Below are 26,956 nucleotides of genomic sequence, written 5' to 3'. Positions count from 1 at the left end.
ACATTTTTCTCAAAAGATAAATGATATGCTTTCATTAAAGTTGCAGTGCGTGGAATTTAGTGACATCTAGTGGTGAAGTTTCATGTGGCAGCTGGATAGCGCTCCCCTCATCCTCCCCTTCCAAACATAAAAGAGAACCTGTGGTAACCTTCAGTTTTTTATGAAAACTCAAGGGGGTGATTAGTTTGTTGAGTCTGGGCTACTACAAGAAACATGGGGGCCTCCACAGAGAGGACCCCCCCCCCCCCCCCCCCCCGATGTTAATATTTGTATAATTTAGATGAAACACACTGAAGAAAACATCACTGGGATTATTTTATATTAGATTTCTGTCAATAGAACCCTTTCACCTAAATCTTACACACTGGCCCTTTAACATTTCTTTATTTTGTTGGCTTTGGGATTTTGGTTTGGTTTCTTTAATTTTGTTAATCTGTCTCGAAAAAAAACCCCACAGGAAACCAGTTGAGCTATGGATATGAAAATACATCTTATGACTCACGCTGATTTCTGCATGGTACAAGGATAGAAGCTGCTGTAGCCGGAGTGGCTACTCACGCAACACTGCAATAATAATCTGACATGATTAAGCTCTCTGTTTACTTTTAGGATTCAACGTAAACTGCTTAGTGAGCTGTTTGCCGCCATAAAGTGCAGCTGTTCCATTGACTAATTGTAAGAACTCCTGCCGAGCGCCCTGCGTGTGCAGCGGCTCTGCATCAACAAACCACAGGTGAAGCAAGGTGCCCACTTCTTAACTGCAGGGATTTTCTTGCTTTCACACACTTAACCCTGATGTTCTTAAGAGAAACTGGTTAGTGTGTGGGGGCTCGGATAATTGGAGACTCATTTGTCCGTAGGTGTGAATGTGAATGAAAATGTTTGGTTGTGTCTGTACGTTGGTGCTGTGATGTGTCCAGGGTGTAGCCCCCCTAAGGATAAGCGGTATAGATAATGGATGTACAGATGGATGGATGGATGGATGGATGGATGGATGGATGGATGGATGGATAGATGATGGACAGATAATGGAAGGATGCATGGATGGATGGATTGATGGTTCTACAGGTTGACTTTACAGATCTGCATCAGGTCCCTGCATGAATGTTAAAGGTGTGCCTAAAGTATAGAATAATTCATTATATCACTTTAAATCAAATCATTGCGTGACTCACAGTTTCTGCCTCCAAGTCTCTCAGCTGCAACTGCCCCCAATTTGGCACAGCGTTACATTAAAATATACGGTTGTGTGAGCACAAATTCTTCCTCAGCGGCTCCAGATTTATATTTACAATGTATATTCAATTTGCGAAGCCTTAAAAGCGCATGCCCAAGGTCCTGCCTGAGCACATTTATTTTGATAATCCCCCTGGTTCCTCTGTGGCACCTGCAATCTGGCATATCAGTGGAGTACAACTGGTTAACACTAATAACTTGAATCTGATTACTGCACTCGACAAGTGTAAATATGCACCAAGGAGATTGGTTACATGTGTATAAGATGTGTTTTTTTCTCCAGTTTTTCCAACGTATTAGTAAACAATCAAACATTCAGTCGAACGTGAGGTATTCGAACTGAACTAGAATGGCACTCAATATAACACAGTTTTCTAAAATGTAAATTCACTAGATCTGTATTTGTAATTGGATCTGCACACATTCATGCAGTCCCCTGAACATGCTTGATTGTTTTTTAATCAAGATTTAGGAATTATTCATAGAGAAATCACCAAAACTTTTGGAAAAATGCCCCTTTGAAAGTACAAAAAACCTCCAGGATCTGCCCCATCATCCAGATCTGCACCAAAATTGTCTTCTCCGACAAATACAACATCCTCCCCACCAAGTTTCATGGAAATCCATTCATTTGTTTTTGTGTAATCTTGCTTACAAAAAAACACACAAACAAAGAAAACGGGCTGAAAACATTACCTCCTTGATGCAGGTAATTGAGCAATAAAGGCTCATTGCTGTTCATGCAGTGCAATAACAGGTCTCAGTGTGGCCCACACACAGTGGAGGGAACACTGAATACCACAGTATCATGTCAAATATAGCAGGGTGTATTAAAACTCAAAGGCATCCACATCATGGCTACCGGAAAGAATGATGTGCTCACCGGTGTCTCCTCCAAGATACATTCCTTCAAGCCTAATTTTTGTCATAAAAAGAAAAAAACCAATGTGAAAAAAAGGTGCGTTCGCTGTTGAAAAGAGAGAGAGGCCCTCGGCTGAGATTCACGTTTGTAAAATGATAAAAAGGTCATGCTAGTTGCCATGACAGCCACAGCTAATTGCTCTTACATGAGACCGTCTGAGAGTGAGTCTGAGTGTGGACGACCAAGGCCGAGGATACTGACAGGAAGCACAACACGAGGAGCCACGCCCCCCCCCCCCCCCCCCCCCCCCCCTGTAAGATGTGAGATGAACCAAAGGCATTTTTATAAGCACGATGATCGACTGATAACAATGTCGCTCCTGTAATTCAAGTTTGCGGAGGGTATTACTGGACGTTGTTTTCGTCTCCCACACAGACGATGGTGCTACTATTCTCATAACACGGAGAAACTGGGCTGTTGCTAATGAAGAGCAGCTTGAGAGGAGGCTTCAATCTGGGACGCCGACAACCCAGCCAAAGACCCCGATAGCTTGCCAGCTCTGCCGTTGTGTCCTCTCGCTGGAGTAAGTCGGTAAATCTGTCAGCAGTACTAAAAAAAGCAGAGGGTCTGTTCTGCTAAATCAGGCAGACAAAAAAAGCCGTGTAGCCCCGGCAATGAATCAGAGAACAGAATGTGAGAAACTGACAAACACACACACACACACATGCTCATGTATTCACTCGTGCATATTGGTACATACTGTACGCACAGATGCAGTCAAGGGCACACAGACAAAAGCCACAGAAGCACAAGCACCCACACACCCACCTTCACTTTGCTGTTCTTGAGCAAACAGCCTCGGGCACAGTGAATGAGCATGTCGGCGGTGTGGGCCCACATTCTGTCACACAAAGAGTGTGTGTGTGGAGCCGGTTCACAAACCTCACCCACAAACACACTGTCGAATGTCTGGCTCTCGTCCGTTGTGGTTTTAACATGGAGATTTTTCTTTTCAGGAAAGTCAGAGGATCTTTATCTCTTTCAAATGTTGGTATTAATAGAGAAAGCTGAGTGGGGATATAATGAAAAGCAGAAAACGATGGGCTGTGTCTGGAGGAGCTGATCCTCATTACACTGTGGGAAGAGGAGCATGCCCTGCACTGAGACAGACAGGTACATCTGGGATTGGGTGGCTTCGGCACCAGAGGATGAGAGGAAGAGGAGGCAGGCAGGCAGGCTGTGTGCCAGGGCTTCCCCCGCTGCCAGAGACGCTCTAATTAAGGAGCACAGTGGGGAGAGGGGGCGAGAACAACAGCTCTGCACTGTCACATACCGATTTTCTTATCATCTGCACTGCACTGACGGGTTTCGCGCGCCTGTGTGCTTCTCGGTTGCCCCTCCTGAGAAGCCGTCTAGTCTGTAGTCACACCCAGAAGCATGAAATCAACAAGGTCTTGGTGCTATTTTCAGTGTCTGACGGAGGAGTCTTCAAGTGGAAATGAGCGTGAGCAGCTATGGATGTGTACATTTTAATCCACACACTTCAAGAGCTTATTTTCACTCTGTCGTCAGGTCCATTTTATATAAAGGCACGTCACATGGCTCTATAAGCCGATGTATGTTCAATCCACCCTGCAACATCACTGTGCATAATCATTAATACATATTTATTAAGCTTCTTTTACAACTCTGTAATTCCTTGCCCTTATTATCAGCAGATGGACTCTGACAGGGAAGGGGAGTGTACCTGCAGAGAGGGGCAAGGAGTCATTGAATGTTAATGTGAAATCTGCTCCCAAAGCCGTATACTTTTTAAGTGAGAGTGTAAACCAAAAAAAAAGTCTAAAATAAATTATAAAAGAATAAATTAAATGATAATGCATAAAGAAACACTGTCAAGAGGACGTCCTCTAATAACAAGCACACTCCAGCTTCTTTCACTTGAAATGGTTCATGTTCAAATGTAGGTTACATTCAGTGAAGTGAAAGGGAATTTTTAGATAGCAGACACAGAATTCATATCATGTTATATATCTTCAATCAATATGCTAACCCACTTAGAGAGACAACTGGTCCAGTTATTCGAAAAAATGTAAATATGTAAAAACTAAATGCAGGGGGGGAAAACGGCAGATGAGTAAAATATTCATGAAGTTAGAGCAAGTGGATGAGTTGATGCTGTATGTTCTGTCCACTTACACCAAACATAATTAGTACAATATATACATATATACATACATATTTGAACGATAAAGGCTCAACAAAGACAAAAATAAATGGTGATGAGGAATGGGATCAAATGCGGGATGGGGGAGGTGGGGCAGGGATGGCGGTGGTGGTACATTTGTCCAGATGGGTCCTGGTCTGCTTTGTGAGAGCAGCAGATGCCCTCGGATCCTACAGGCCACAGAAAGTCCCCCAGCCCCTTTAGCATCCGAGCGCTGAGGTGGAGCCTGACGACTCCACCTCCTCACATGTGCACTCGTCCTGATAGAAATATAGGTTAAAGGTTGTGGTTTCTATCCCATAAATCTGTGATTTAACACCGAGGGGGGGGGGGAAATCCTCCGCTTGTGATTGATTTTTTATTAGTGACTGGAGAGACCAGAGGAGAGAAAAGCATAAAACAGAGCATGTGTGTCAAGCTTTGCTGCTTCTAGAGACACATGAGGTCATACAATCCAACTATATGTTCGTATAAGGTCGAAACATTCCTGATAGTTTCTCATTTCCTCAGCCGAGGAGGTCATGTTTTCACCAGAGTTTGTTTGTTAGAAGGATTATGCAAAAACTACAGAACGTATTTCCACTAATGTTGAAGTTTGTTTGTAGGATGCAAGTTGGATCAGAAAGGAACATTTTGGTGTAGATCCGGATCAAGGCTGGATACTTTCAACACCTTTGCTTATTTCTCAGAGAATATTTCATTGATCTTGGTGAAAAAAATCTGGCATGTTTAAGGCACTGAAATTTATGAACTTAAATAAAAACCTGAATAAATGTGGTTTCATAAGGGGACTGTTGGACTTAGGTGTGTTCTCTCCTGAGAGCATTTATAGTTATATAACAGTTACGTTATTGGATTCTTACATTTACCAATATATATCTCATACTTTCTTAAATAAGCATTTCCCCATCAAAATAAATGATAAATGTACATAATGTTTTACACCACATGTGGAATTCAACCACTTCCACATACTTTCACCTCAACACTTCACTTGAGCTATTAACAGGCCACAAGACTTTTTGTTATTTTTTAAATCTAGTAGTTTTTGAACTGTTAAAGCTTGTTATCTGGAGTGGACTGGACTTATTGGACTCTACATGCAATATCTCCAGGTTTATTAGGGTTGCGGATTCCTACTGTGACACACTTGTTACACATTTAACATACAGACACGTGAATGATGACAAACGCTACAGTGTTCACACTTCCATCAGAAATCCGGTGACGATCGGTTGAATGTGGTCAAACATAGGCTGACATCGTTTCTCTCATTCTCTCAAACCTGTCCCGAGCACCATGGAAACACATGACTCATCATCTGCTCCTCTCACTGACTTTGGGCGACGAGGTTTGGGAGGTGCTGTGGCTTTGGGATGAAGCTACAGCTGAATACCAAAGACAGACTTCTCTGAGGAGAGCAGCGCCCTCTAGTGGACCACAGGGGGTAAGATAGTAAAAGAAAATGGACACTGGACCGGTAAATTCTCCTGACACTTTGTTTGTTTAATTATCTCTTCGTGGGACACTTCTGTCAACACAGTATGTTTCCTGATGAATGCATCCTGTGTTCAACCAGGCACAGGTAAACAAAACTAAGACTTAAACACTTTAATTCCTATTGAAAATGTTTTTAAACAAATGTGTCACAGATAAACATTGTCATAGAAAATACCTCTAAAAACAATAACAATAACTAAGCAAATTATACTCCAACCGATATAAAGGAAAGACTTTTTTGAAAATACAAGGCACAGAGTTTGTGCTTTTGTGTGACATTGGGAAAATAGCAAATAAGAACATTCGTCTGATGATGAGCAGTATAGTCCCTGACCTAGTACTCTATAATCTTGTCTAGTGTAAGTACTTGTACAGGCTGTGCTTAAAGTCATTTTTGCATAGTTAGTCGAAAGGAACATTTAAAATCTTTGGGGAAAGCCGTGATCCTCCATGTCTCACATCCATTAATTAAATTCAAACAACTTGGCGAGAATAACGTCCTTAAAGTGTCGCTGATCAAGATCCCTGTGGAGGAATGTAAAAGAGCACACTTGTCATAATACGCCTCAATAATAAATCTAGGTGAATAATTAACGTCTTCATTCATTAGTTATCCTCTGTCACTCCTTGAAGACGAAGCTCCTCTCGAACCCTGAACAGATATGCTGGGTCTGGATATCCAAAACTGAAAACACAAGAAACACAAGCAATCAAAAGCAATGTAGGGATTCCTTCTCTGCAACCAAAAAAACAAGCTTTCTTCTTTTTTCGAACATAAACCCTGTGTTACAGCCAACAGGACACCCGCAGGTGAAAGGAGTGGTTCTTTGACAGCAGTGAGGTTTTATACCATTGTGGGCCGCCTGACTTGCTGGTCTTGTGGTGAATGTCGTTCCAGGTGATGACGTTGTTGCAGCCCGTGGTGGCGGATCGTCCGATGGTGAAGATGAGTCTCCGGTCGAACGCTTTCCTCAGCAGCCTCGCCACCTCCTCCCCCTCGCTGCAGGCTGGCAGGTAGGCTTCACGGAAGGTGCCGCTGTAGCTCACCCCGGGATTTGGGTGCTCGGGCTGTGACATGGTAAACAACAACACCTCGGTTAATGTGATAGCTCGTGTTCTCATGACCAAGACACTTATTAAATGATTTAATGTGTGACATAATATCTGTAGGAGGTGGTGCTCATTCTCATGTCTCCCTACAGGCAGCCAATTCGAGGAATCATTTTTATGTTATTTTGTGAATAAAACGGCTTTGAACCTGTGTTGAGGCCCAGGAAGCTTTTTCCTTATCAATTTTAAGTTGTCGTCAGTGTTACACAACATCAAAACCTTATCACCCCTCCACTGCCTCTCTGTTTTCTCTGCTGGATGTTGGTAAGTTTTTTTGTTTGTCTGTTGTTTGTGTGCACCCACTTCTCCTACAGATCACTTTACATCTGACGATTTTAAGAGCAGTGAGGGCTGTCCCAGAGGTTTCAGCTTGTGTTTCTTAAATTGGTGGATTTCATATTAACAAGCCAGAATCTTTATCAGTTATCCTCCCTTAACTTACTTAAGACATTCCCATCCAGTGAATCCATTCTTCCCTTTGCCCCTGGCTGTTAATAAGTGCTGACATGGCTTACGAAGAAAAAAGTATAAAATCCCTTTTGCTGCAGGGGTTGTATTTACTCCTTTTCACTTCAAGAATCTACCAAATATGTAATTTTCCTGGAGGAGGCCACATTTACGCATACAACTGTATGAATAACAAGACTATAATCACACAAGTATTAGAATTTGTAAATCCTAATTCATATTCTAAACATCTGGATTGTAAGAGAAATACTGAATGATTAAAGTGATCGGAGTGCACTGAGGTAAGTAATTCAGACGTAGAGGTAGAGTTAAGGTGAATGAAGAAGATAGGATCAGGACCAGGTAGCAGCAGATTAACAAATACTGAATAATAAAATATCTACAGTAGCGTGAGAATAAATATGTATGCAGCAAGTAAATAGTAAAAAATGAGTTACTGACATGATTTTTAAGTATTTTACTACATGTGGTGGGCAAATCCAGATGAAAGGCACATTGTGTCCTGAGCCTCTACAATGTAACTGTTGGTTTGTTAACTGACACTGAGCATTAGGAGGATATCCTAAAGGTGAAGGATGATTAGTTGAGTCATGATACCTCAAATCGAGAAGGGGTGTGTGTGTGTGTGTGTGTGTGTGTGTGTGCGTGTGTGTGTGTGTGTGTGTGTGTACGCAGGGCTCTGATGTCATACTGCGCCCCCTGGAGTACACATGCCGTACTGAAAGTAAAACGGGAGTACAGTGGTGTAACCTGCATGTGGATCCTATGTGTGATCCCCGTGAGGCTCCTCACCCCTTGGATCCCCCCAGGGAAACTGTACTGAATGGTGATGCAGCCGCAGTGCTCGTAGCCGGGCAGCCGCTGCGAGCTGCGCGTCACCGCCATCGTGCCCCTCGGCTGGGTCCCCGTGTACGCGCCGTGATAGGTGTTGCAGATCGGACACGCGGGCTTCACCCTGAAGACTTGGTCGATGCAACGAGCGCAGAACGAGTGACGGCACGGCAGCGTCTTCTCGTCCTGAATCTGGTCCAAGCAAATGACGCAGTCCTCCGAACCGTTCTTCTTCTTGTTTCTGCTGCTTTCCATTTTCTTTTCTTCCGGCCGTGACGCCACAAGCACCAGGAGCTGCTTCCGCGTGCGCATGTAAACAAGTTGTCCGGAGTCATGTGACGTCAGCAAAACATTAAAGGCACTGTGTTTCCCCGCAACTAACTCTATTCCGGAATCATCTGACTAACAACACTAGGTGGCGCTAGAGAGAGGAACCATTCGAACGGGTTGGAAGTTAGAGACGGACATTGGAAATGGAGAAACTAGCAGGACACTGGGGCCGTGACGAAGGACAAGATCTGCCATTACGAGAATAAAGACTTAATTTAATGGGGGGGAAAAAGTCACAATGTTAAGAGAAATATATAATTGGCAAATTGAATGAGGGGAAAGGTCATAATACTGTGACTGTAATACAGCTGATAGCTAATTTGGTGGCAAACAAGTCATAATATAATGGGAACGAAGTTGTCATTGAATAAAAGCCTAATTTTACTATGATAAAAATGTAGGTTAATTTAATCATAAATAAGTCTTGAGAGTAAAGTCCTGGCTAATTTAATTACCAAAGGTCCAAATATTACGAGAGCAAGTCCTAGTTTTATGACAGAAAAAGAATATTACTACAATAGGCTAATTAAAAAACAAAAGGAGTGATAATAAAGTTGTAATTTAATTATAAACAAATTCATTATATTACTAGAGGAAACATGTAGGCGAATATTTCACAAATAAGTCATAATATGAGAGTAAAGTCTTGTTCTTATTGGAAGATATATAAAATTGGCTAATTTAATTATATATCTTATAATTATAACTTTGTGATCTTGCTACCTTTGCTTAACTTAATGAGACTGCGGCTGTTATTTTTCAAAACAAAAAATGTATTCTAACAGTTTGAATGTGCAACTCTAAGTTAATCTATACAATATGTTTATCAACGGTATAATGTCACCACAATTTATTAGTAATTTGCTTATGATCAATCAATAATCTGCTGTATGAAAGAGTGAAACAAATCAGGATGAGGAGCAGTGTCTTATCTTTCATTGTTTGAAAACTGCCCATATGATGGAACCTGTACCCATAAATAGAAAAATCTTGTTACGATGTCATAATATTGGAAAGGGCAAACTAGCTTCCCCACACTTATTCATGTGGAAAGTGATTCTCATCCGAGTATTACTTTTAATTATGAAAATGTTGACCAAAGGATTTCCTTATTAAGAAAAGCATCTCAAAACTAACTCAACTATTCTCGGTGTTTCCTAACAGAAAAAGTAATTTGTCCCTCAAGGTTATTTAGTGAAGGTTCGACTGATACAAATTAACAAGTACGTGGTATCTCCAATTCTTCAGCCAGACAATTTGAAACAAAGAGGTGTCCTGCCAGTGGTGAAGAGTGTCTTTGAATAATGAATTCAGTAATAAGTTGTTAGTACAAAACCTTGTGATCATCCTCATCATTTACAATTGCATCCCAAATAAGGTGGACGGTAGAGCCATGAATACTTAGAACTGTTCTTCACAAGCATACAGTTAATACATTGGGACCAATTTGTAAATGTAATTGTGGTGCATATCAGTCACTATGATGTCAACTAGATGGTAGAAAACACATGAGCAGAATTCAATATTTTGTTGTTATTATATTCTCTGATGCTACAGCATAACTATAGATCAAATCCCGATGAGGCGACAACCTGAACTCATTCTAAACGGACAGAGAGCTTAATATGCTCACAATGCACCTAATTTATTTGGGGGCCGACGCTGAATACTCCAACACAAACCCAAACATAACTTTTTTATTCAAGTATTAAAATGTAAAGCACATTATTCTGAATATCAACAAAGTACCAATTAACACAATTAGAAAAGCAAAACTCAAACTTTTCTTCAACAATCGATTTGTAATGAGTGTAATCTCTCTATGATCCATCCTCCTCCTCGGTCATGTTATGCATAGAAATGTTTGCACAGTAGCTTTAGTAAACTACAATCCTGTGTCCCAAAAATAGTTCAGTTGGTCCCTTAACTAAAATACAAAAGGAGATGAAAACATAATAAAAGGGGGATTTAATTTATGGATCCGCCTGGTGAAATTAATGACAAATTTACCACTAGCCAAGCAGGTTACTGTACTTAACAAAGCTCTTTGAGACAGACAGCGCTATCTGTCTGAGGGTTTCTTCAGCATTTGGACTACAAGAATGTTTGTGAAGGAGAAGCTAATTTTATACACACTAGTCTACATATTTTCATGAACTGTGTAGTATTTGTACCTAAAGCCAGATAGTACAGCTACAAACATAATGCTGCGAACCTATCAAATAACACCAAGATGTGCCCAAACTGCCTACCATTCATTAGTAGCATCATGATTAGATTTTTATCCAAAGTGAATAAAAGAAAGGCATAACAAAATCAGTATTCCACCCACCCTAAGTCAGATCAATTGTTCCCACGTCATCGTTTTTTTTTCTCCATTAATGTTTCACTGTTCGTTAGCCATTCAGATCAACATGTTTTTAAATGGGCATATTAGCAGGCAGATCTCCCAGTTTGACAGGGACGGAGGCATAGATATTTAAAGAGCGTTTGTGCCTTCGATTTGGTTTGGGTGGTCTATATGCCCTTTTACATTTGACATCGTTTTAAATCTGGTTATTAGATGAGCACATTACTAACAACGGAGGTAATGGACTCAACACCTTGGAGATATCTTGAAAAACAGAGACGCCCACGGGCAAAAAAAATAAAAACAGGCAGCAGTCCTAATAAATGTAATAAAAAGGTGCTGCTTCGAGACAGTGTTTAACATTCTTCCTATTTAGGTAACAATGAAGGGGGGGGGGAAATGGAGATCACACGCAAATGAAGAGTTCCAAGCAAATTGACATCAACTTGTAGTCACCAAGCTATTAGCTGATGGCTTCTTTAACCTGTTTGCTCCGAGCACTCTTCCACACAGAGGAAGCAAAGAACCGCAACTCCTACTCCTACTTTAAAACAGACTGCCATACCAAAGTGCCTCTTGAGTGCTTTAGATTGCAATAACTTCAGAAAAGGAATTATTTCGATTCAAGCAGCTCTACTCTGCCACATGATCCTTGCAACAAGTAATTAGTAACAATAAAAAAAAGAGACGTACTCAACAGACAATTCTGGAGATAAATCCCAGAATGTATGCTTGTAAGAAACAAAGTAATCCCCGGAGTAGAAATAAACATTTATATAACATAAACTGTCCTGATAACATTAAACTTTCCTAAATAATATATAAGTATTGTGAATTCCAACTCCCCACAATGCTCTTAAATAAGTTGATCAGATTCCAGTCCTATTGCCAAATGTGACAGGTGGACGATTGTGTAATACAAGAATGCACTGCACTCAAAGTATTGTCGTCCACATGTAGCACAGGGTTAAGCCTAATTCGGAGGAAAGTGAACAAACAGAGGAACAGCTAGCGGAGTGATGTGGGCTCTGCTGCAGCATTAGACGCTCGTCTGCTGAGGGCCTCGACTCAGGCCGGCCTTCGAAGGACAGACAGTCTCAGAGCACAACCTGGAGCCGAGTCATGTCCGCCGCAAGGACAAGGACACTCAGAAAGTCGCTCAAAGTCCTGGAAGAGTCTGTCGTTGTCAGTCCGCTGTGATGCCTTTCTCTCTGAGCTCCTCCGTCACTCGTACCATATAGGTGGGGTCTGGGTAGCCAAAACTGTCGGGGACAATGAAAAAAGCCATCAGTGCATCTTTATGAGCTCGGACAGCGATCGCGCCATCAAGCCAAGGACATCAAGAGAGAGCATTTCTTTGCCAGGAACTGTCAGTCATGATGGGGCAAACATTTTTTCCAAAGGGGCTGAATGTGACAATGCAAATGTCTGAGTCAGTTGCTCTGGACATTTTCCAGACCTTTCCTGCCAGCTCCCTGGTAAGATGTGCAAGTGAGCCCATGAGAGAACACAGCAGCAACATTTTACAGCGAGAAAGCAGGGGAGGTGATGGCGTTTCTAACACATTGCATTTACGATGTAAATCTGGAATAATAGAAATATATCAAATTGAATGAGAGGTGCCACTCACGTAGAAAATGCCTACGAAGAAAGACAATGAGATTTGAGAACTTTTGGTGATAACGGCCCTTACTAGGGAGGATTTGCTATAAACGAGAGTCATTTCATTCTCAGTTCGCATCTGAGGAAATGTTGTCGAAATTATTACCAAAAGAGAATTAGAACTAAAAGCCCATACATACCAGCGGGGCCCACCCCATATTGAGGTCTTGTGGTGAATGTCATTCCAGGTGATGACATTTTGCATGCCCGTAGTCATGGAGGTACCGATGGTGAAGATAAGGCGCTGTTCGAAGGCCCGGCGCAGCAGGCCCAGCACACGGTTCCCCTCGGGGCTGTCAGGGAGGTAGGCCACACGGTCTGTTCCTGGGTACCGAACTCCAGGGTTTGGGTGTTCCGGCTGCAGGCAATAAGAGGATCGGGATAATTATTAAGGAGCATGAATGACTTTTAAAACAGTTGTGGCTCTGTAGTTTGTGTCTTGTGTTTAAACGTTTCGCTACATGCCTTTTGGAGTAGTGTAGCAGTTTCATGCAGAAGATCCTTCAACAGGAGCACGAGCTACATCTGACATATTTGGAGCATACAGACCTAGCACTATCCAAGGGAATTCCTGACTTTACATGTAAAGGTCAGTTTGCTCATCGGGAGCAGTAATACTTATTTCATAATGCTGTGTGTGGGGAGGATATTTTGCGAAGTATGAGAACTGATACCCTGTTGAATTTATCAGGTCAGCTTGGGTTTTGAAATTACACAGCTAACACAGAGTCTGCATACAAACTGGGCACAAGGAGTTTAAAAGGATGTTTATGTTTAACAGGTAGGATCCAAAGAAAATAAAAGACACTGCCACTGGATAATTGGTTGCATTACAGGAAATGTAAGATGTTAAATGTAAAAGGATGACTTGAGAGTTAAAATGCAAATGAAATAGCATTGAGAAAAGACCATTCATTTCCATCTTATAAATCTGAGCTAAACTCAAGTAGTTGAGGAGTTTGTTATTAAAAGGAAAATAGTAGTGACTTGGCCTGTTTTAGGGTTTCTAAATATTACTTATATGAAAATATTAAACATCAATTCGAAAACTGACATTTCTTTTATGTTTTCTCATCCATTGGAAGGTCTGTCAATAAATTTGAGATAGGTACAAGTCTCAGATGCTCTTTTAAAGTCTTGTTTACAAATAGATAAACACAAATTTACATAAAATTAAAAAGAGGAGGTCAAATCTATTCCTGTGCACATGCTCACCGCCTGTAGGCCCGGAGGGAAGCTGTAGATGATGCAGATACACCCATAGCCTTCATGGCCAGCAATCTCCAGATCAGGATCTCTCTCGACGATCATGGAACCATTGGCAGGCTGGTTCCCGATCAACTGGCCGTACACCAGTCGACACACAGGACAAGCTTTCTTCACCTTAAAGGCTTGATCCAGGCAAGAGCGACAGAACGAATGGCCGCACCTCTCCAGGGTGGTCTTCTCCACTATGTCCCCCATGCAGATTGAACAAGTATTGTTGTCCTCGGCCTCACCATGGGAAGCCAAGCCAGAGTCTGTGTCCTTCCTCTGGGTGGCCTCGTGAAGCATGGCGCAGGCCTCCTCATCAGCAGGCTTCCTGAACCTCTGCTGCTGTCTCTGGGAGCGTCGAGGCTGGGGCGGCGGAGGCTGGAGCAGGCTCCCCTCGCCGTTGGGCTCCAGAACTCCCACGCAGGGCAGCAGAACCCTCTTCCTCTTGTGTCCCCCCTCCTGTTTGCTCATCTCTTTGCGGGCACAGCGGCATAAGTCAATGAAGGCTTTCCGCGTCTCACTTGAGATGGGTCCATCCATCACCCCGGCTCCGGCAGTCCTGAAGCCCTCCACCGGCTGCAGCCTCACGGCACAGCAGCCCCCCCTCTCTCCTCGCCTAATGATGCCAGCGCTCATCCCCTGCTTGTGCTGGAAGTCAATGAGCCAGGGCCGCCCGGCCGCAGCCAGGTAATCCCACACCGCCTGTGAAACCAGCACCTCATCACTGCCCTGGCCAGCACGCACACTCATCTCATCAGAGGAAACTGCACAGAGAGAGACACACAAAAGTCATCAAACAGGTATTCACACAAACAAAATTGGTGCGATCACTTATGTGTTATTGTATAATGCTGTTTTGAAATGCATTATGGGAGGTTGCTCAAACATGACCACATGAGTGTTATTGTTTCTGCAGGGCTGTGATCGGTTATCATTTATTCCCCATGCAGCCTATAACCTTCCAGGCAATGCAAATTAATAAAAACAACACACAAGACCCCTCTTCCAGATGTTTCGTTTGCAGTGTGTCTGTGCGTGATGACAGAGTGGACCTGATGTCTCTACAGCTGTTTGCGGTGGCTGCAGCGCGTCAGTGTCAGCTGTTCAGAAATGCACACTGTAAACAAAGGGAGCCGGAACCCCGTTATTCGCGCAAAAAAACACTCAAATCCCCGCATATGGAAGAGCACAGGGGTGACACTTCTTCACGTGAGGCGGTCGGGTGGTTACCTTGCGATCCCATAAATCCCTTCAATCGTGAAAAGAGCGTCCTGTGGCGGAGAGGGAGAGAGGAAGAGGAGAAGCTGAAGGGCTGGAACAGACGCTGCGATCACTGCTGCTCGGTGATAAACACGCCGAGCCTGAGCCATGCTCCGCACCAGCAGCGGCGGCGTGCGGTGGGGGATCCGCAGTTTCCTAGCTCAGCCTCGGATGCATTTTCAAGTCACCGCTACGATAAGAGCTTTTCTCACGGACACCTCACCCTTTGCCGTCGCCGGTCGCTGCTGAGGACCGAGGTGCGGATTTAAAGCGCACGCTGCTCCATCACAGGAGGCCTCTCTCCGTCTCTCTGACGTGCTGCTGCAGCTTATCCGCGGGTAGTTGCTGTTTTCCCAGTCAAGACATGATACACGAACCTACCCCCGGCTCGCGTCTCATTAGTCCCCCGACAGCACTCGCCTGGGTGACGATACACGCCATCCAAAGCCGGCCCCTCGTCCCCCGCTGCCCGCCCCAGTCTGTGTTTGCTTTCCCCGGCGCGTCCTTGGAGCTAAAAGCGGAGCCCACCGACACAAAGCTGCCGATGATGTGTGACAGCTCAGCTCCGTCCAGACTCAGCTCCTGCTCCCGTCTCTTCTCACTGTCTCTCCCCGTGGGTCCGCGTCCTCCTCCCGGCCGGAGACCAGGAGCAAACACAGCCGTCAACAAGGCGACTGGGACTTACGAGAAAATGTGACCAGGAAGTTCGTCACTGAGCCGACACGATTGGCTGCGTGTGTGTGTGCTGTGTGTGTACTGTGTGTGTGTGTGTGTGTGTCTGAGAGTGTGAGTGTGCGTGTGTGTGCGTGTGTGTGAATCATACTTTTGGTCGTGATTAACAGCTCTCGCACAGTGCCCGACACACGCCAATGCAAACAACAGACCATCCTACACACCACGGGAGAGAAGACCCACTCATTCAGTTAAGATGCAAATGAAGCTGTCACCCACACACTGACTGATGAAGTAATTGATAATACTAAGCTAAATAATCATAATAGTAGTAATAATCATCATCATCATCATAATAATAATAATACTTGAATAGAAGACACATCTCACTAATAAACCCACTGCTGCTTTTACTGTTCATGTTCATATTTTGGGTTATTTGATTTAAATGCCATATAATCAAATTAATTATTATTTTGTTATTATTAATATTTTATTATTAAACATTAAAATGTGTAACAACGGACATATCGTTAAAGACATTCTATTCTGTCACTAAACTACACAGATAGACAGAGACAGAGTGCTGCTTTGCCCAATGTGGAACTAATAGAGAATTATCTTATCTTACTACATCACAGCAATCTTTCTTTTATTTCTTAGCAATCATTTAAACAACTTTCAAGTCAATTGCCCCCCCCCAAAAAATGTATAAATCCTTAAACAAGCATATTATCAGCAAATTTAACTTTTTTCAACTCTCTGTACTTGATAACTTTCAGTAGTTTGCAGCCCAGGATGTTGTTTCAGTTCTCTCAGGTCTGATAGTTGAGAGTTGCATTCCATTCATCACATGTTAACATTTGATCTAGAAAGTTTTCCAATAATTGCAGTCCCCAATTACTTTTTCTTTCAAGACCAACTTAGACGTTAGAACCAGGCTTTGTGAAGGTTAGTGCAAATGACCCCAGGAGATCAACTGCTTTTCCCACACAGATATTTGAAATGAGCAAACAAAACCAACAAATGTACTAGAAAATTAGGGTGGGAGCAAACAAGGTCTGATGGCCTGTACCAACCAAATACTGGAAACACACATGAACTGGTGTGTCTATCAACACAGTCTCCACCCTGCTGCTTTTCACTAGAGGCTGTGCACCAGGGTTTTACTCAGGTGACAGTTGCTGCACATCACATAAAAGAAGACATTTTAACTTTCCTCGACAGATCCATATATACCCACTCCTGCAGTATGCTATACAATAAAATAAATATCTGTATCTCAACACTGATACATGAGAATTTCCTGAGCCTGATTCTTATCAGCTTCATCATTACACCTCGTGTTTAAAGTTTCATAAAAAAATAGAAAACAATGCCAGCACAAAACCAACAGGAAAGTTAGAGGCCCTCTTAACTCTGCAGAAACAGAGCAGGAGGCCCCAGCAGAGCATTCACTGAAACTGTGATATATAATCTCTCTGCCTATTTGGGTTTTTGGTTAGATTCAGGATTTGCTGACAGTTACAGTTGGCCCCCGCGAACTTTAGATCGCTTTGCTGGCAGAATTTAGGCCAGCAACATCTCGCAATATATTTGTCACTTCCCAACAAGCATTTAATCAATCTTTATTTGAATTTAACGAGTATGTGTCATGTATTTTTTCATATCATCTGCTTCTTTCTTTGACTGGACTTCTTCAGCTAACCTCTGTTGACATCTAATATGTGATGGTCTTACTCACCGAAGGTTTCCATTGAATGTTAAGACTGCTGAGGTGTTTGCAGCCTTTTTTTACACATTTTATTACACTCTTACAAGTTCATTTCAGATTATCATATCTTTGATCTTATTTTCTCCATCACATATGACTAACTCAAACTTTAACACTCATTTCTGTCATTGTAGCCAAACCCAGAGGAAAAACAATTATTCTACAGATTTTGGACTATAAATTCAACATATTTATCACCAGCACTAAACAGTGAAATGTTCTCATCATTTGACGCTTAGATCACAAACCCTCTCACACTTACACGGTATAAACACACATAATTCTGTATTTCCTCATAGTTCAAAGTTTAAGGAACACATTTCCTCAAGTCATTGATTTTGTTTTCAGTTAAGCCATTTTAAGCTCTGTGAACACTTGACCAACTCTATAAGTGGTGTCATTACAATCAGGGAAGTCCATATAAGGTGAATTCTATACAAGTTTTTCAATTTTAAATGGATTACAAGAAGATATTGGCCCAAGTAGAATAGCACTCAGTGGAGCGCATATCTCCCTTAAACAGTCCCTTTATAAATAAAACACTTTTACATTCACTAGATCTGGATCTTTTATTGAATTTGCACAGAATTGCACACACAAAAAACATCCGTCCCCTTAACAAATCTGCTTTTTTCATTAGGAAAACTAATAATTCCGTTACATTTTTGGGAGAATGCTCTACCTCCCAAAGGAAAGAGGTAAAAAAATAAAATAAAAATATGGATCTGTCCCCTGATGCAGATTTGCATAAAAATGTAACGGGTTCTTGTGGGTCATGTCCCACCGCTTTGAAGAATCTCATGGAAATTGGTTTGGTATAATTTTTGTAATCCTGCAGACTGTCAAATAAACAAGCACTGTTGAAAACACAACCTCCTTGCTGGGGACACAGTGACTAAGTTTAGAGACGGATGCTGACACTAAACAGGACTATGGGGGAATGGAATTAACATGGACCTTTCTGCAGAATATTATCTTTCTCACCACCAGACAGGATTTCTCCTTCTCCTAAAAATGGTTTAACATTTGAACAGAGCAGTTTAATTGTAAACTCTAGCGAAGCCCTTCCTATGGTCAACAAAAAAATCTACTTTTATGAACTTCTCCAGCCCTGCATCTGTTGTGTGTCATTTCTCTTGTTCTTGAAAAGACAAATGTCCAGCATAGAGGATCAAAGCTAGAAACACAGACAGGTTATTGTCACCAGTAACCTACATCCATCAAGCTTTTTTCTAATGTGCCCTTCTCTTTGATTGACACACCACCGCTCATGAAGAAGATTGTTCTTCTACCTAAGCCACCACCTGTGTTGTTTGTGGCTCAATTCCCAGGTAACATTTCCCACTTGGCGGATGAGGCTGCTCTTTCCATTTTCTAATTCACTGCCTCAAAGTGGTGATACACGCAGTGCTACAGTCCAGCAGCTTGAAGCTGCTCCCAAAGTGACGTCAGCTGGAGAGCCTCTATGTTTTCCTCTAAAGTTACCAGTCATTTTCCATCTCATTTTCTGTAGCTTGAATGCTTTGGTCCACATGAAAAAAACGCAGGGGAAAAAAATAGAATATGGGAGTTTAAGGGATTCCGAGAATAATTTGAGCTTTTCCACAATTGTAAGACATTTTATAAAGACAATTAAACAGTTATTAAAATGAAATAATTGTTAGATGTATTGAATGAAAATAATAGCTGGTTCCAGTCTTATATTACTCCTGTAAGGAAATAAAATGCCTATAGTCCTACAGGCTCTCAGTACATTTAAAACTTGAACCAGTAAAAATAGAAGCAAACTGACAAAACAATAAGAGTCCAACGAATATTAACTATACTTAAAGCATCAAATTGTTTGGTACATTAAGGTTTTATTGACTCCCTATATGTGCCTGGGCCTTCCCATGTGAATGACCAAAGGACACCAGGCCTTTTCTGTTAGAGCCTCTTGATTGTGGAAACAAGATGTGCTGCATCCCTGGTGTCGTTTAAATCCCTTCTTAAATAATAAAACATCAAATATTGAATATGTTGCTGGGTTGTACACAACAAACCTGAGATAAGGCCAATCATAATCCCTTTATCTTGATATTTTTTGTTTCATAGCTGTGTTTATAGGTGGCTCCACTCGATTGAATCTAGTTGTTTTGTAACTAAATTATTATTATTATTATTATCAGTGTCAGTGCTGACCTGTAAATCATTCCACAAAATGGACCTGATTAATGTTTTTTAAGTGTTATTCATGCAAAAGATAATTTCCAATTTTAAACTAGTTATGACCTTAAAACTATATATTTTTGAAACCTCTACAAGCCTGGAAGAGGATGGATATATTTTCAGAACTATATATTATACATGATATAAGAAAGTCTCATAATACAGTTAGGAGTGGCAGGCCATATATCTTACAAATGTTCGAAAGGGAAGTGTCCAGACCCGGATGATGTGCAGTAAACCTGGGACCAGTGTTCTCTTACATTCACTTTATCCCTCCTCTGATAACGTGTATCGTTCTTTGGGTGATGAACATGGTACAATCACATTGTTACCACGTGTCTCTCCTCTCAATGAAAATCTGCACCTGATGGTTTCTGGCGTCTCACGCACGCGGGTGGAACCACTTCACGTCACCCCGGAGAACGTCCAAAGCACGCGATACATGTGTCGGTTAGAACGTCAGTGAGCTAACTCGACTAAAGCGGTTTAAGAGATATTTTAGCTTTAGCCGGCTAACGCTGTGAATCCAAATCGTGCACCGAAGAGAGACCTTCATTCCCCGGTGAAGATGTAAGTGTTCACTGCGTGCACGCGAACGGTCGTCGCTGAATAGCGTCAAGTCTTTGCTGCAGTGAAGTGGATCCGCCTGCTAACGTTAGCCAGAGCAGCTAGCACACGAGTTAGCCTCGGCGAGTGCCGGACTAAAAAGGCACAACGCGTCGTTTAAAATAAAATAAAATACTCACAGCAAAATTACCGCAAGCAAATCTCAAACTGTCACCGGCACAAGTCGACATACTGGTTTTGTTTACGTACCTTGCGTTGGCTGAGGTGACGTTGGCTAGCAGGCTAATGCCAACCAACCTGACGGGGGTAATGCTAGCGCTGGAAAAGCTTGGTGTCATGATTAGCCGGGGAAACGAAATCTTGTGTTAGCTTTCGTGTTTACTCAGAGATACTCACCAAAAGAACTTGTCTTCTACCACAAGCCGTCCCACTACGAATGAACGTATACCTCCAAACCACATGGCTCCCATCTGCAGAACTACAGACCTCACTGCGGATGAAGCCTTGTCCGACTCTCTAATTGCATTAATCAAAGTGTGGCTGTGGTATATGTCTACTATTTGTAAGATAGTATATTAGGATCCACCATTTTGATTGGGGCGTATCGTTTTAAGTGTTCTTCTCACACACAACAAGTTATTTGATCAAATAATGATGGGTGCTTGACAGGCTCTCAGGCTGTTCTTGAATAGCGTGACCTGAGATGAACTGTAGCCCGTGAACGTGGATCACCAGAGCTGAATATGAACATTACACACCCGACATGCACAGCCCTGCTCTGTCAGATCAGGCTGATCATGGATGATGTAAGATTGTCCCCATGTCACTTATTCCCTGTCTCTCCTCTTTGTCATCAGGCAGCCTGCACCAGCTAAGTGGTACGACAGACGGGACTGTGTTTTTGTAGAGTTCTGCGTGGAGGACAGTAAGGAGGTGAAAGTACAGTTCGACAAGTCAAAAATAGATTTTTGGTAAGTAGCATTCATTACTCATTAACTGACCACTTATCGGTTTCTCAGAACTATCTTAAGAATCCTTATCCTTTATTTGAATAATCCAGACCCTGTATATGGGTTCCTAAGTCCATACTTGGTGTGTGGGTTCCTAGGAAGTTTCAAGTTTCCACATCACACTAGATTCATTTGCAAAAGGACTCAAATTAGGTTTGAGACTTGTGATGTCATGCAATCATCTTGTCTTAAGCAAAGTGTGCACAGATAACATTTCCCCCTTTAGCAGATGAATGTTGGTGTGAAGCTGCACATACACCTTCTGTTATGGTGTGTAGATCAAACATAAAAATGCAGTAACAAAAAAACAGATCTGTTTTTGAGTGGAGACATTCCGAGGTCCTAGGGCCAGCGTCACATCTAGCGACAAACACCACTGTAAGGCATGCTAAACATGTGGCCACATATACATGAAGCATAACCACTTAACAGGAAGAAACTTGGCTAAAAGCCAATGAAAATATTTTTTCTTTAAACCAAACACAATTTCAACACCTAGCAACAAAATGAGCATAAAGCAAAAACACACTGAAGCTGTTGTCGGACATGCACTGGACTCTGGAGAATCTACGTACTTTATCCGGATCTATGTTACTTCCTGCCTCTGTTTGCTGCATCCGTCTGCACCAACCGTCGCCTGAGTAATGCGGAGGATTTGTTGCCTTTGTGAATGTTACTGTTCGGAGAACCACTTCGCATTTTATTAGTGTTTTTTACAAGCTTTTTTCTCATCTTATTCCACAGAACAATGCCACATGCACTATCTCAGGTGGGGAGACATTTCACCCCATCCAATGTAGAAGGCTGTGTATATTTGCAAATACTGTGCAAAGACCCAAATAAAGAATGACACAAAGATGCAGAAGCATATAGTCAAGTGCCCAAAGTTTCCTCAGGGCTCAAATCAGCCTATGACAAAAATAAAATGTTTGTATTTATGTCTGTGCATGACAAGGTTAATACAGTTAGTATATATTACCCACAAAATGTTCAGTTTATTCCTGTTTAATTCCCATGGAAAGTTTCCAGCTTTGCATATTCCCGGAATTTTGCAACCCTAGCGGCCTGAACATACTTCTACCAAAACCAGTATTACTTCTCTCTGATTCACTATTTCAGCATTAACCCTGCATACAGTAAATGTTCATATGTTGTTCTATGGCTTTTTGATAGGTCGAAAATAAATCTTTATTTATGCTGTCGTCTAGCTCCATTGGCTGACTGTTTAATAGTGTATGACCAAAAATGTTGTCCTCAGTTGTTGTTGACAGTGAAATATCAGGTTTCCGTGTTAATTTCTTCTTACAGCTGTCTCGCTGGAGCAGATAAGATCAAGCACGAAAATACATTGGACCTTTTCGCAGAGATCGACCCCAAAGTAAGTTTTCTATCACTTGTATTCATAGTTGTAGCTCCACCATGTGTTTTATCTATCTTAAACCCTTCATCAAACTCTTTCTGTTCCCTTCAGGGATCCAAACACAGACGCACTGGCAGGTCTGTGTTGTGTTGTTTACGAAAAGCAGAGGGTGGGAAACCATGGCCACGACTCACCAAAGACAAGCCAAAGGTAACTTTCTGCCATTAAAAGACTTGTGGATCCACTGATATATGTCACCTTTTCGGTTTCGATTTGTTGCACACGAACTCTAAGTATAGAATGCCCCCTATCTGTACACCTTGTAAATATCAGCTGGAGTAAAGTGAGTACATCCCAAATATCACTTTGCTCAAACATTTGAATCTATCATCTCTTAGTGCAACTGGCTGAGTGTGGATTTCAGTAACTGGAAAGACTGGGAAGATGACTCGGATGAGGATTTGTCGAGATATGACAAATTCTCAGAGGTAAACTCATTCAGTGCGTCAAGTGTGACTATGTCCAGATGTACTTTAGTGCCGACAAACTGATTGCTGTCTCTTATGTGGGTTTCTCTAGATGATGAACTGCATGGAAGGAGATGATCTATGTGATCTAGATGAGGTAAATAATTTTGTTACACATATATTACATTTTTTATATGGTTCGTATTATTTATTACAGTGAGCAGTGTATTTTAATCAAGTGAATATTAAGACGTTTACGAAGAAATGTAATTGTGACTTCTGCTTTTTGTTGCAGCAGTCTCCAGACGGTGAATCTGAATGTAAGTACTATACCAAATGAGCTGTCTAACAATTAGTAATCGGCTGTAAAACGTCAATTATTAGATTCAATTACAATACCGTTGACACACGTCACATCTTTAATTTTGTCTCTGTTTCAGAAATTCCCGACCTTGAGTAGGTTAATACGAAATCCACGGCACTAGTAAACAAAGCAAGTTGTAAGTCTGTTGAGGAGAGAGACTGGGCACGAGTTGGCAACCAAGTTGGAGAAGAAACGTCATCTCTCCACGCTGTTTCCAAAGCGAAGCCGCTCGAGGAGTGAATAGGAGTGACTGTTGGATACAGACATGCACAGAGATCCGTAGCGACAAACAGTGCTGTGCTTTGGTGTTCTGTTCTGCATGGACAATTCTGTTCAAATGAAAATGTTATTGTTAAATGACTGTAATGGGATGTGCTGATGTTTTACACCTTCTCTTTTTATTTCGGGCTAAGTATTGATCATTGTGATTCTTAATGAAGAAAGGACAACAACTCAGAATGTCTATTTTCCCCTCAAAAAAGTAGATTTTTTTAATGACAGATTTTCCCCCTTTATTGTTTGTATTGTAAATTGCACTTATAATGTTTGTTAATTTAAAACAGAACCTGAGTTCTGCTTGTGCTGGATTTTCCAATGTATGCCAGGATCTGAAAATGGTTTCATCATATTTCAGCATTTAGAATAATAAACAGATATGCTTGTGCAGCAGTTTTGTTGAGATTATGGTAGAAGAGTGTTTCAAACTTTGCATATAGTACCTTTTGAGAAGGTACGGTTTTCAGTGTGTCAGTGTACCAACATTGCACTTTGTCACAGGTATACAAGTTAATTATCTTCCAATAATCCCAAGTAGTTAAAATAGTGGAGGATGTCACTTACACTATAGGACTAAGATTTTGAGGCTTTTTTTGTCTTTGTTTCAACCTGTGTTGAACACTTGAGTTGGTCTAATGCTGTGGGAGTTCAAGGATATATTTCTAATAAACTGCTTCAGATTGTTGAACACAAAGTTAAGTATTGACTCATCACTTTTTTATTTTTCAAAGATGTATTTATTTACACATAAGATTACAGAAAAATAACAAGTGAAGGTTGAGGAGAGAAAGAAAGCCCATGGGAAAAATGAGTTCACTACCAATGAGTGACAACAAACTGATTATATGTGTAATAGCCATCATATCAAGGTAAAAGATGCATGTGTGTGAATTTCCAAAACAAAAAGATAAAAGTAAGCTCCAAGACTAAAGCAATTTGGGATGGCACTGACCTGCCCATATATACATTGAAATATGTTTTATTATAATACTCACTATATCCATATTGGCTATTAAATTATTACAATAACAATGTCTAAGAAAAGATTTAAGATGAATCCAAGCTAATATGTCTCATTGGTTTGAATAACAATAGTCAGGTGGTGGAATATAAACATTTGATTTTCCTCTAATCGGCAAGTCGATGCCTCTTATCAGATGAACAGAATTATTGTGTCACATTGATGAAGACTTTGGACTCTGTGCTTCATCTGTTGCCTAAACAGAATGTCCTCGAGGCCAGTATGAAACAAGGAGGAACAGTTACAGCTACTACTGAACGTGTGACTTTTGCATTAATCCGGAGCACATGTGAAATGTCCCTACATAACTACTGCGTAGTGCTAAAGCTTCACAGACCTGGGATCTGACAACTCTAATACTTACATGGGCATTTCAGGGGGGAATGGAAGCCTGATAGTCCTTTTTTTTTACGTAAATTCCCTGTTTAACATGCAATGTGAAAACACGGCAACTGATGTATGTTAAGGGAAATATCTCCTAATATTACATCTTATCTGCTATCAAAACTAATTCAGTCAGTAAAGGCCAGAGATTATTCAAAGCCATGACAACGATATTATCAAAGATGAAATTAATGTATATGATCTGGTGTTGAGAATGTTTTCACCACCGTGTGGCCAGTGCAGGCCACAGTTTTTACTGCACTGTGAAATGTTTTGGGGCTGCATGTTGTGTAGGAGTCAGCAGTCTGGACCCGGAGAACAGAAAAGAAAAGAAAAAAATACAATGCAAGCACCTTCTCCCCTGTGAAACTAAACTGTGGGCTTTAACATACAAAAGCTGGCTTACCACTGATGGACAGAGTCGTGAGAAGGACATAATACTCGTGACAATAGAGATGCATTATATGGCAAACTAATAAACGTTCAGGATCAGATCAACATGATCGTTTGAAGAAAAAGTGAGTTTTAATTAGTAGATTCTTTTCACCACGTTTTTACCTAATTGAGGTGGAAAAACAACCAATCGTCAGGCTGCTGTGAAATAAAAAAAATGTATGTATGTATGTGTGAGAAGAGAAATCCAGCACACTGTCCTGTATTTGCAAAAAAAACTTTATCACGTGTAAATTGCAATTACATGACAATGTGCAGGATTCCTCTTCTCTCACCTGCACAAGCTTTGTCTTCTACGCACCTGTCCACTGTATTTCTGAAGGTGTGGCCCTTTCAGTGTTGTATGCATGTGTGAGGAGCAGGCAGCGTCCAAACTGCATTCATTCTTTGCTAAATTCTCCTAATGCTATTCCAAAGTAATTCTCTGGAGCTTCTACGGTGCGGAGGCCAAATATATATGCCTGTGTGTGTGATTGTGTGTGTGTGTTCAGAGCTACACTGCACCATGGAAAAGGGAACTCGGAGATTCAACAGTGGCAACTAGACAAACAGATCATAGAAACCACCAGAAATTGTCGCTGCCAGCGTTTTTTATTCCATGCATAAAGGAGAGAAAGCGGTGAGGTCAGCATGATCCTTTCAGAGGGGCAGCGGCCGCCCCTCTGGCTGCCCTGGTCAGCATGATGCTCCAGTGAAGAAGCTCAATGCCCGGCCCTGCTCTCCCCTCTTCCTCCCCGACCCTGGATTTTCCAGCGCTTTATCCGATCTGAGCCTCCAAACCCAACCAGCGCACACAATGTAAACGTCTGGCCTAATCAGTTCTGCCGCCACACACCTTATTTGTACCAATCCAGAGCACAAGTAGAGAAAGTGCTCGGGCTCTGGCGATCACAGTTTCGATTAGAGTGAAGGTTTGATTGTACATTTCCAGGGAGACAATGAACGGACGATGGTGGAAAATAAGTTAAAGATTGAAGTTGTGCTTGTATTTATGTTTTGTGTGCACCAATATCAAAATAAATGGAAAAAGAAAAACTACCACTGCACTTCCAGTCCTACCAGCTCAAAGATGCTACCCACCCCATGGCCACTGTTTTTCCTTTTCAGGTTTAATAAGGGAAGTTTTGAGTCGGACGTGTTATGAAAGGGATTTTGTACAACTTTGTGTTAGTGCTTCAAACATGGTGGTATTTAGGGACTAAATATTCACCTCCCATCTCCAGAGGTGTAGCTGAACCCTTGAAAATCTGGAAATCCCTCAGTGGAAGATGTTGTATTACTACACCAACCCCATCTCCACAAGTCCTCCT

The 26,956-nt window shown here is 41.7% G+C and overlaps 3 protein-coding genes across 5 annotated transcripts; 1 reads left to right on the top strand and 2 right to left on the bottom strand.

The window, feature by feature from the left end:
• Window positions 1–5,810: 5,810 nt before the first annotated feature.
• Window positions 5,811–8,561, bottom strand: LOC133956777 (probable E3 ubiquitin-protein ligase DTX3). The gene is made up of 3 exons (XM_062392085.1): window positions 8,196–8,561; window positions 6,676–6,893; window positions 5,811–6,510 (listed from the first exon to the last, which is right to left on the bottom strand). The coding sequence occupies exons 1-3, from the start codon at window positions 8,544–8,546 to the stop codon at window positions 6,432–6,434; spliced, it is 648 nt and encodes a 215-aa protein (XP_062248069.1). The 5' UTR covers window positions 8,547–8,561; the 3' UTR covers window positions 5,811–6,431.
• A 1,685-nt stretch (window positions 8,562–10,246) lies between these two features.
• Window positions 10,247–20,834, bottom strand: dtx3 (deltex E3 ubiquitin ligase 3). 2 transcript variants are annotated; one of them, XM_062392078.1, is made up of 4 exons: window positions 20,708–20,834; window positions 13,792–14,594; window positions 12,717–12,934; window positions 10,247–12,176 (listed from the first exon to the last, which is right to left on the bottom strand). In XM_062392078.1, exons 2-4 carry the CDS (start codon window positions 14,578–14,580, stop codon window positions 12,101–12,103), a joined length of 1,083 nt encoding a protein of 360 aa, XP_062248062.1. In that variant the 5' UTR covers window positions 14,581–14,594; window positions 20,708–20,834; the 3' UTR covers window positions 10,247–12,100. The 2 variants fall into 2 exon arrangements, with proteins under 2 accessions (XP_062248062.1, XP_062248061.1); XM_062392077.1 differs by lacking the exon at window positions 20,708–20,834 and adding an exon at window positions 15,061–15,862.
• ptges3a (prostaglandin E synthase 3a (cytosolic)) lies at window positions 20,143–24,487 on the top strand. Of its 2 annotated transcripts, none has more exons than XM_062392089.1 (8): window positions 20,143–20,314; window positions 21,169–21,282; window positions 22,630–22,699; window positions 22,793–22,891; window positions 23,080–23,169; window positions 23,261–23,305; window positions 23,447–23,468; window positions 23,589–24,487. In XM_062392089.1, coding segments are annotated over exons 1-8 (444 nt in total). In that variant the 5' UTR covers window positions 20,143–20,312; the 3' UTR covers window positions 23,591–24,487. The 2 variants fall into 2 exon arrangements, with proteins under 2 accessions (XP_062248073.1, XP_062248071.1); XM_062392087.1 differs by having other exon boundaries at window positions 20,144–20,314; window positions 23,444–23,468.
• Window positions 24,488–26,956: the final 2,469 nt, after the last annotated feature.

Source organism: Platichthys flesus, chromosome 7 (genome assembly GCF_949316205.1).
Source record: "Platichthys flesus chromosome 7, fPlaFle2.1, whole genome shotgun sequence".
Classification (NCBI taxonomy): domain Eukaryota; kingdom Metazoa; phylum Chordata; class Actinopteri; order Pleuronectiformes; family Pleuronectidae; genus Platichthys; species Platichthys flesus.
The sequence above is the reverse complement of the archived record's forward strand: the minus strand, read 5'-3'. Positions and strand labels throughout refer to the sequence as shown.

What these genes read in the sequence shown, in the direction of transcription:
- LOC133956777 (XM_062392085.1), bottom strand. Translation starts at nt 8,546, where the DNA reads ATGCGCACGCGGAAGCAGCTCCTGGTGCTTGTGGCGTCACGGCCGGAA. An exon ending in TCCCTGGGGGGATCCAAGGG is followed by an intron (nt 6,894 to 8,195) that starts GTGAGGAGCCTC and finishes ACCATGTCACAG; the next exon opens with CCCGAGCACCCAAATCCCGG. An exon ending in AAGTCAGGCGGCCCACAATG is followed by an intron (nt 6,511 to 6,675) that starts GTATAAAACCTC and finishes TTGTGTTTTCAG; the next exon opens with TTTTGGATATCCAGACCCAG.
- ptges3a (XM_062392087.1), top strand. An exon ending in TCGCAGAGATCGACCCCAAA is followed by an intron (nt 22,700 to 22,792) that starts GTAAGTTTTCTA and finishes TGTTCCCTTCAG; the next exon opens with GGATCCAAACACAGACGCAC. An exon ending in ATCTATGTGATCTAGATGAG is followed by an intron (nt 23,306 to 23,443) that starts GTAAATAATTTT and finishes TTTTTGTTGCAG; the next exon opens with CAGTCTCCAGACGGTGAATC.
- dtx3 (XM_062392077.1), bottom strand. An exon ending in TCCCTCCGGGCCTACAGGCG is followed by an intron (nt 12,935 to 13,791) that starts GTGAGCATGTGC and finishes TATTGCCTGCAG; the next exon opens with CCGGAACACCCAAACCCTGG. An exon ending in ATATGGGGTGGGCCCCGCTG is followed by an intron (nt 12,177 to 12,716) that starts GTATGTATGGGC and finishes TGTCCCCGACAG; the next exon opens with TTTTGGCTACCCAGACCCCA.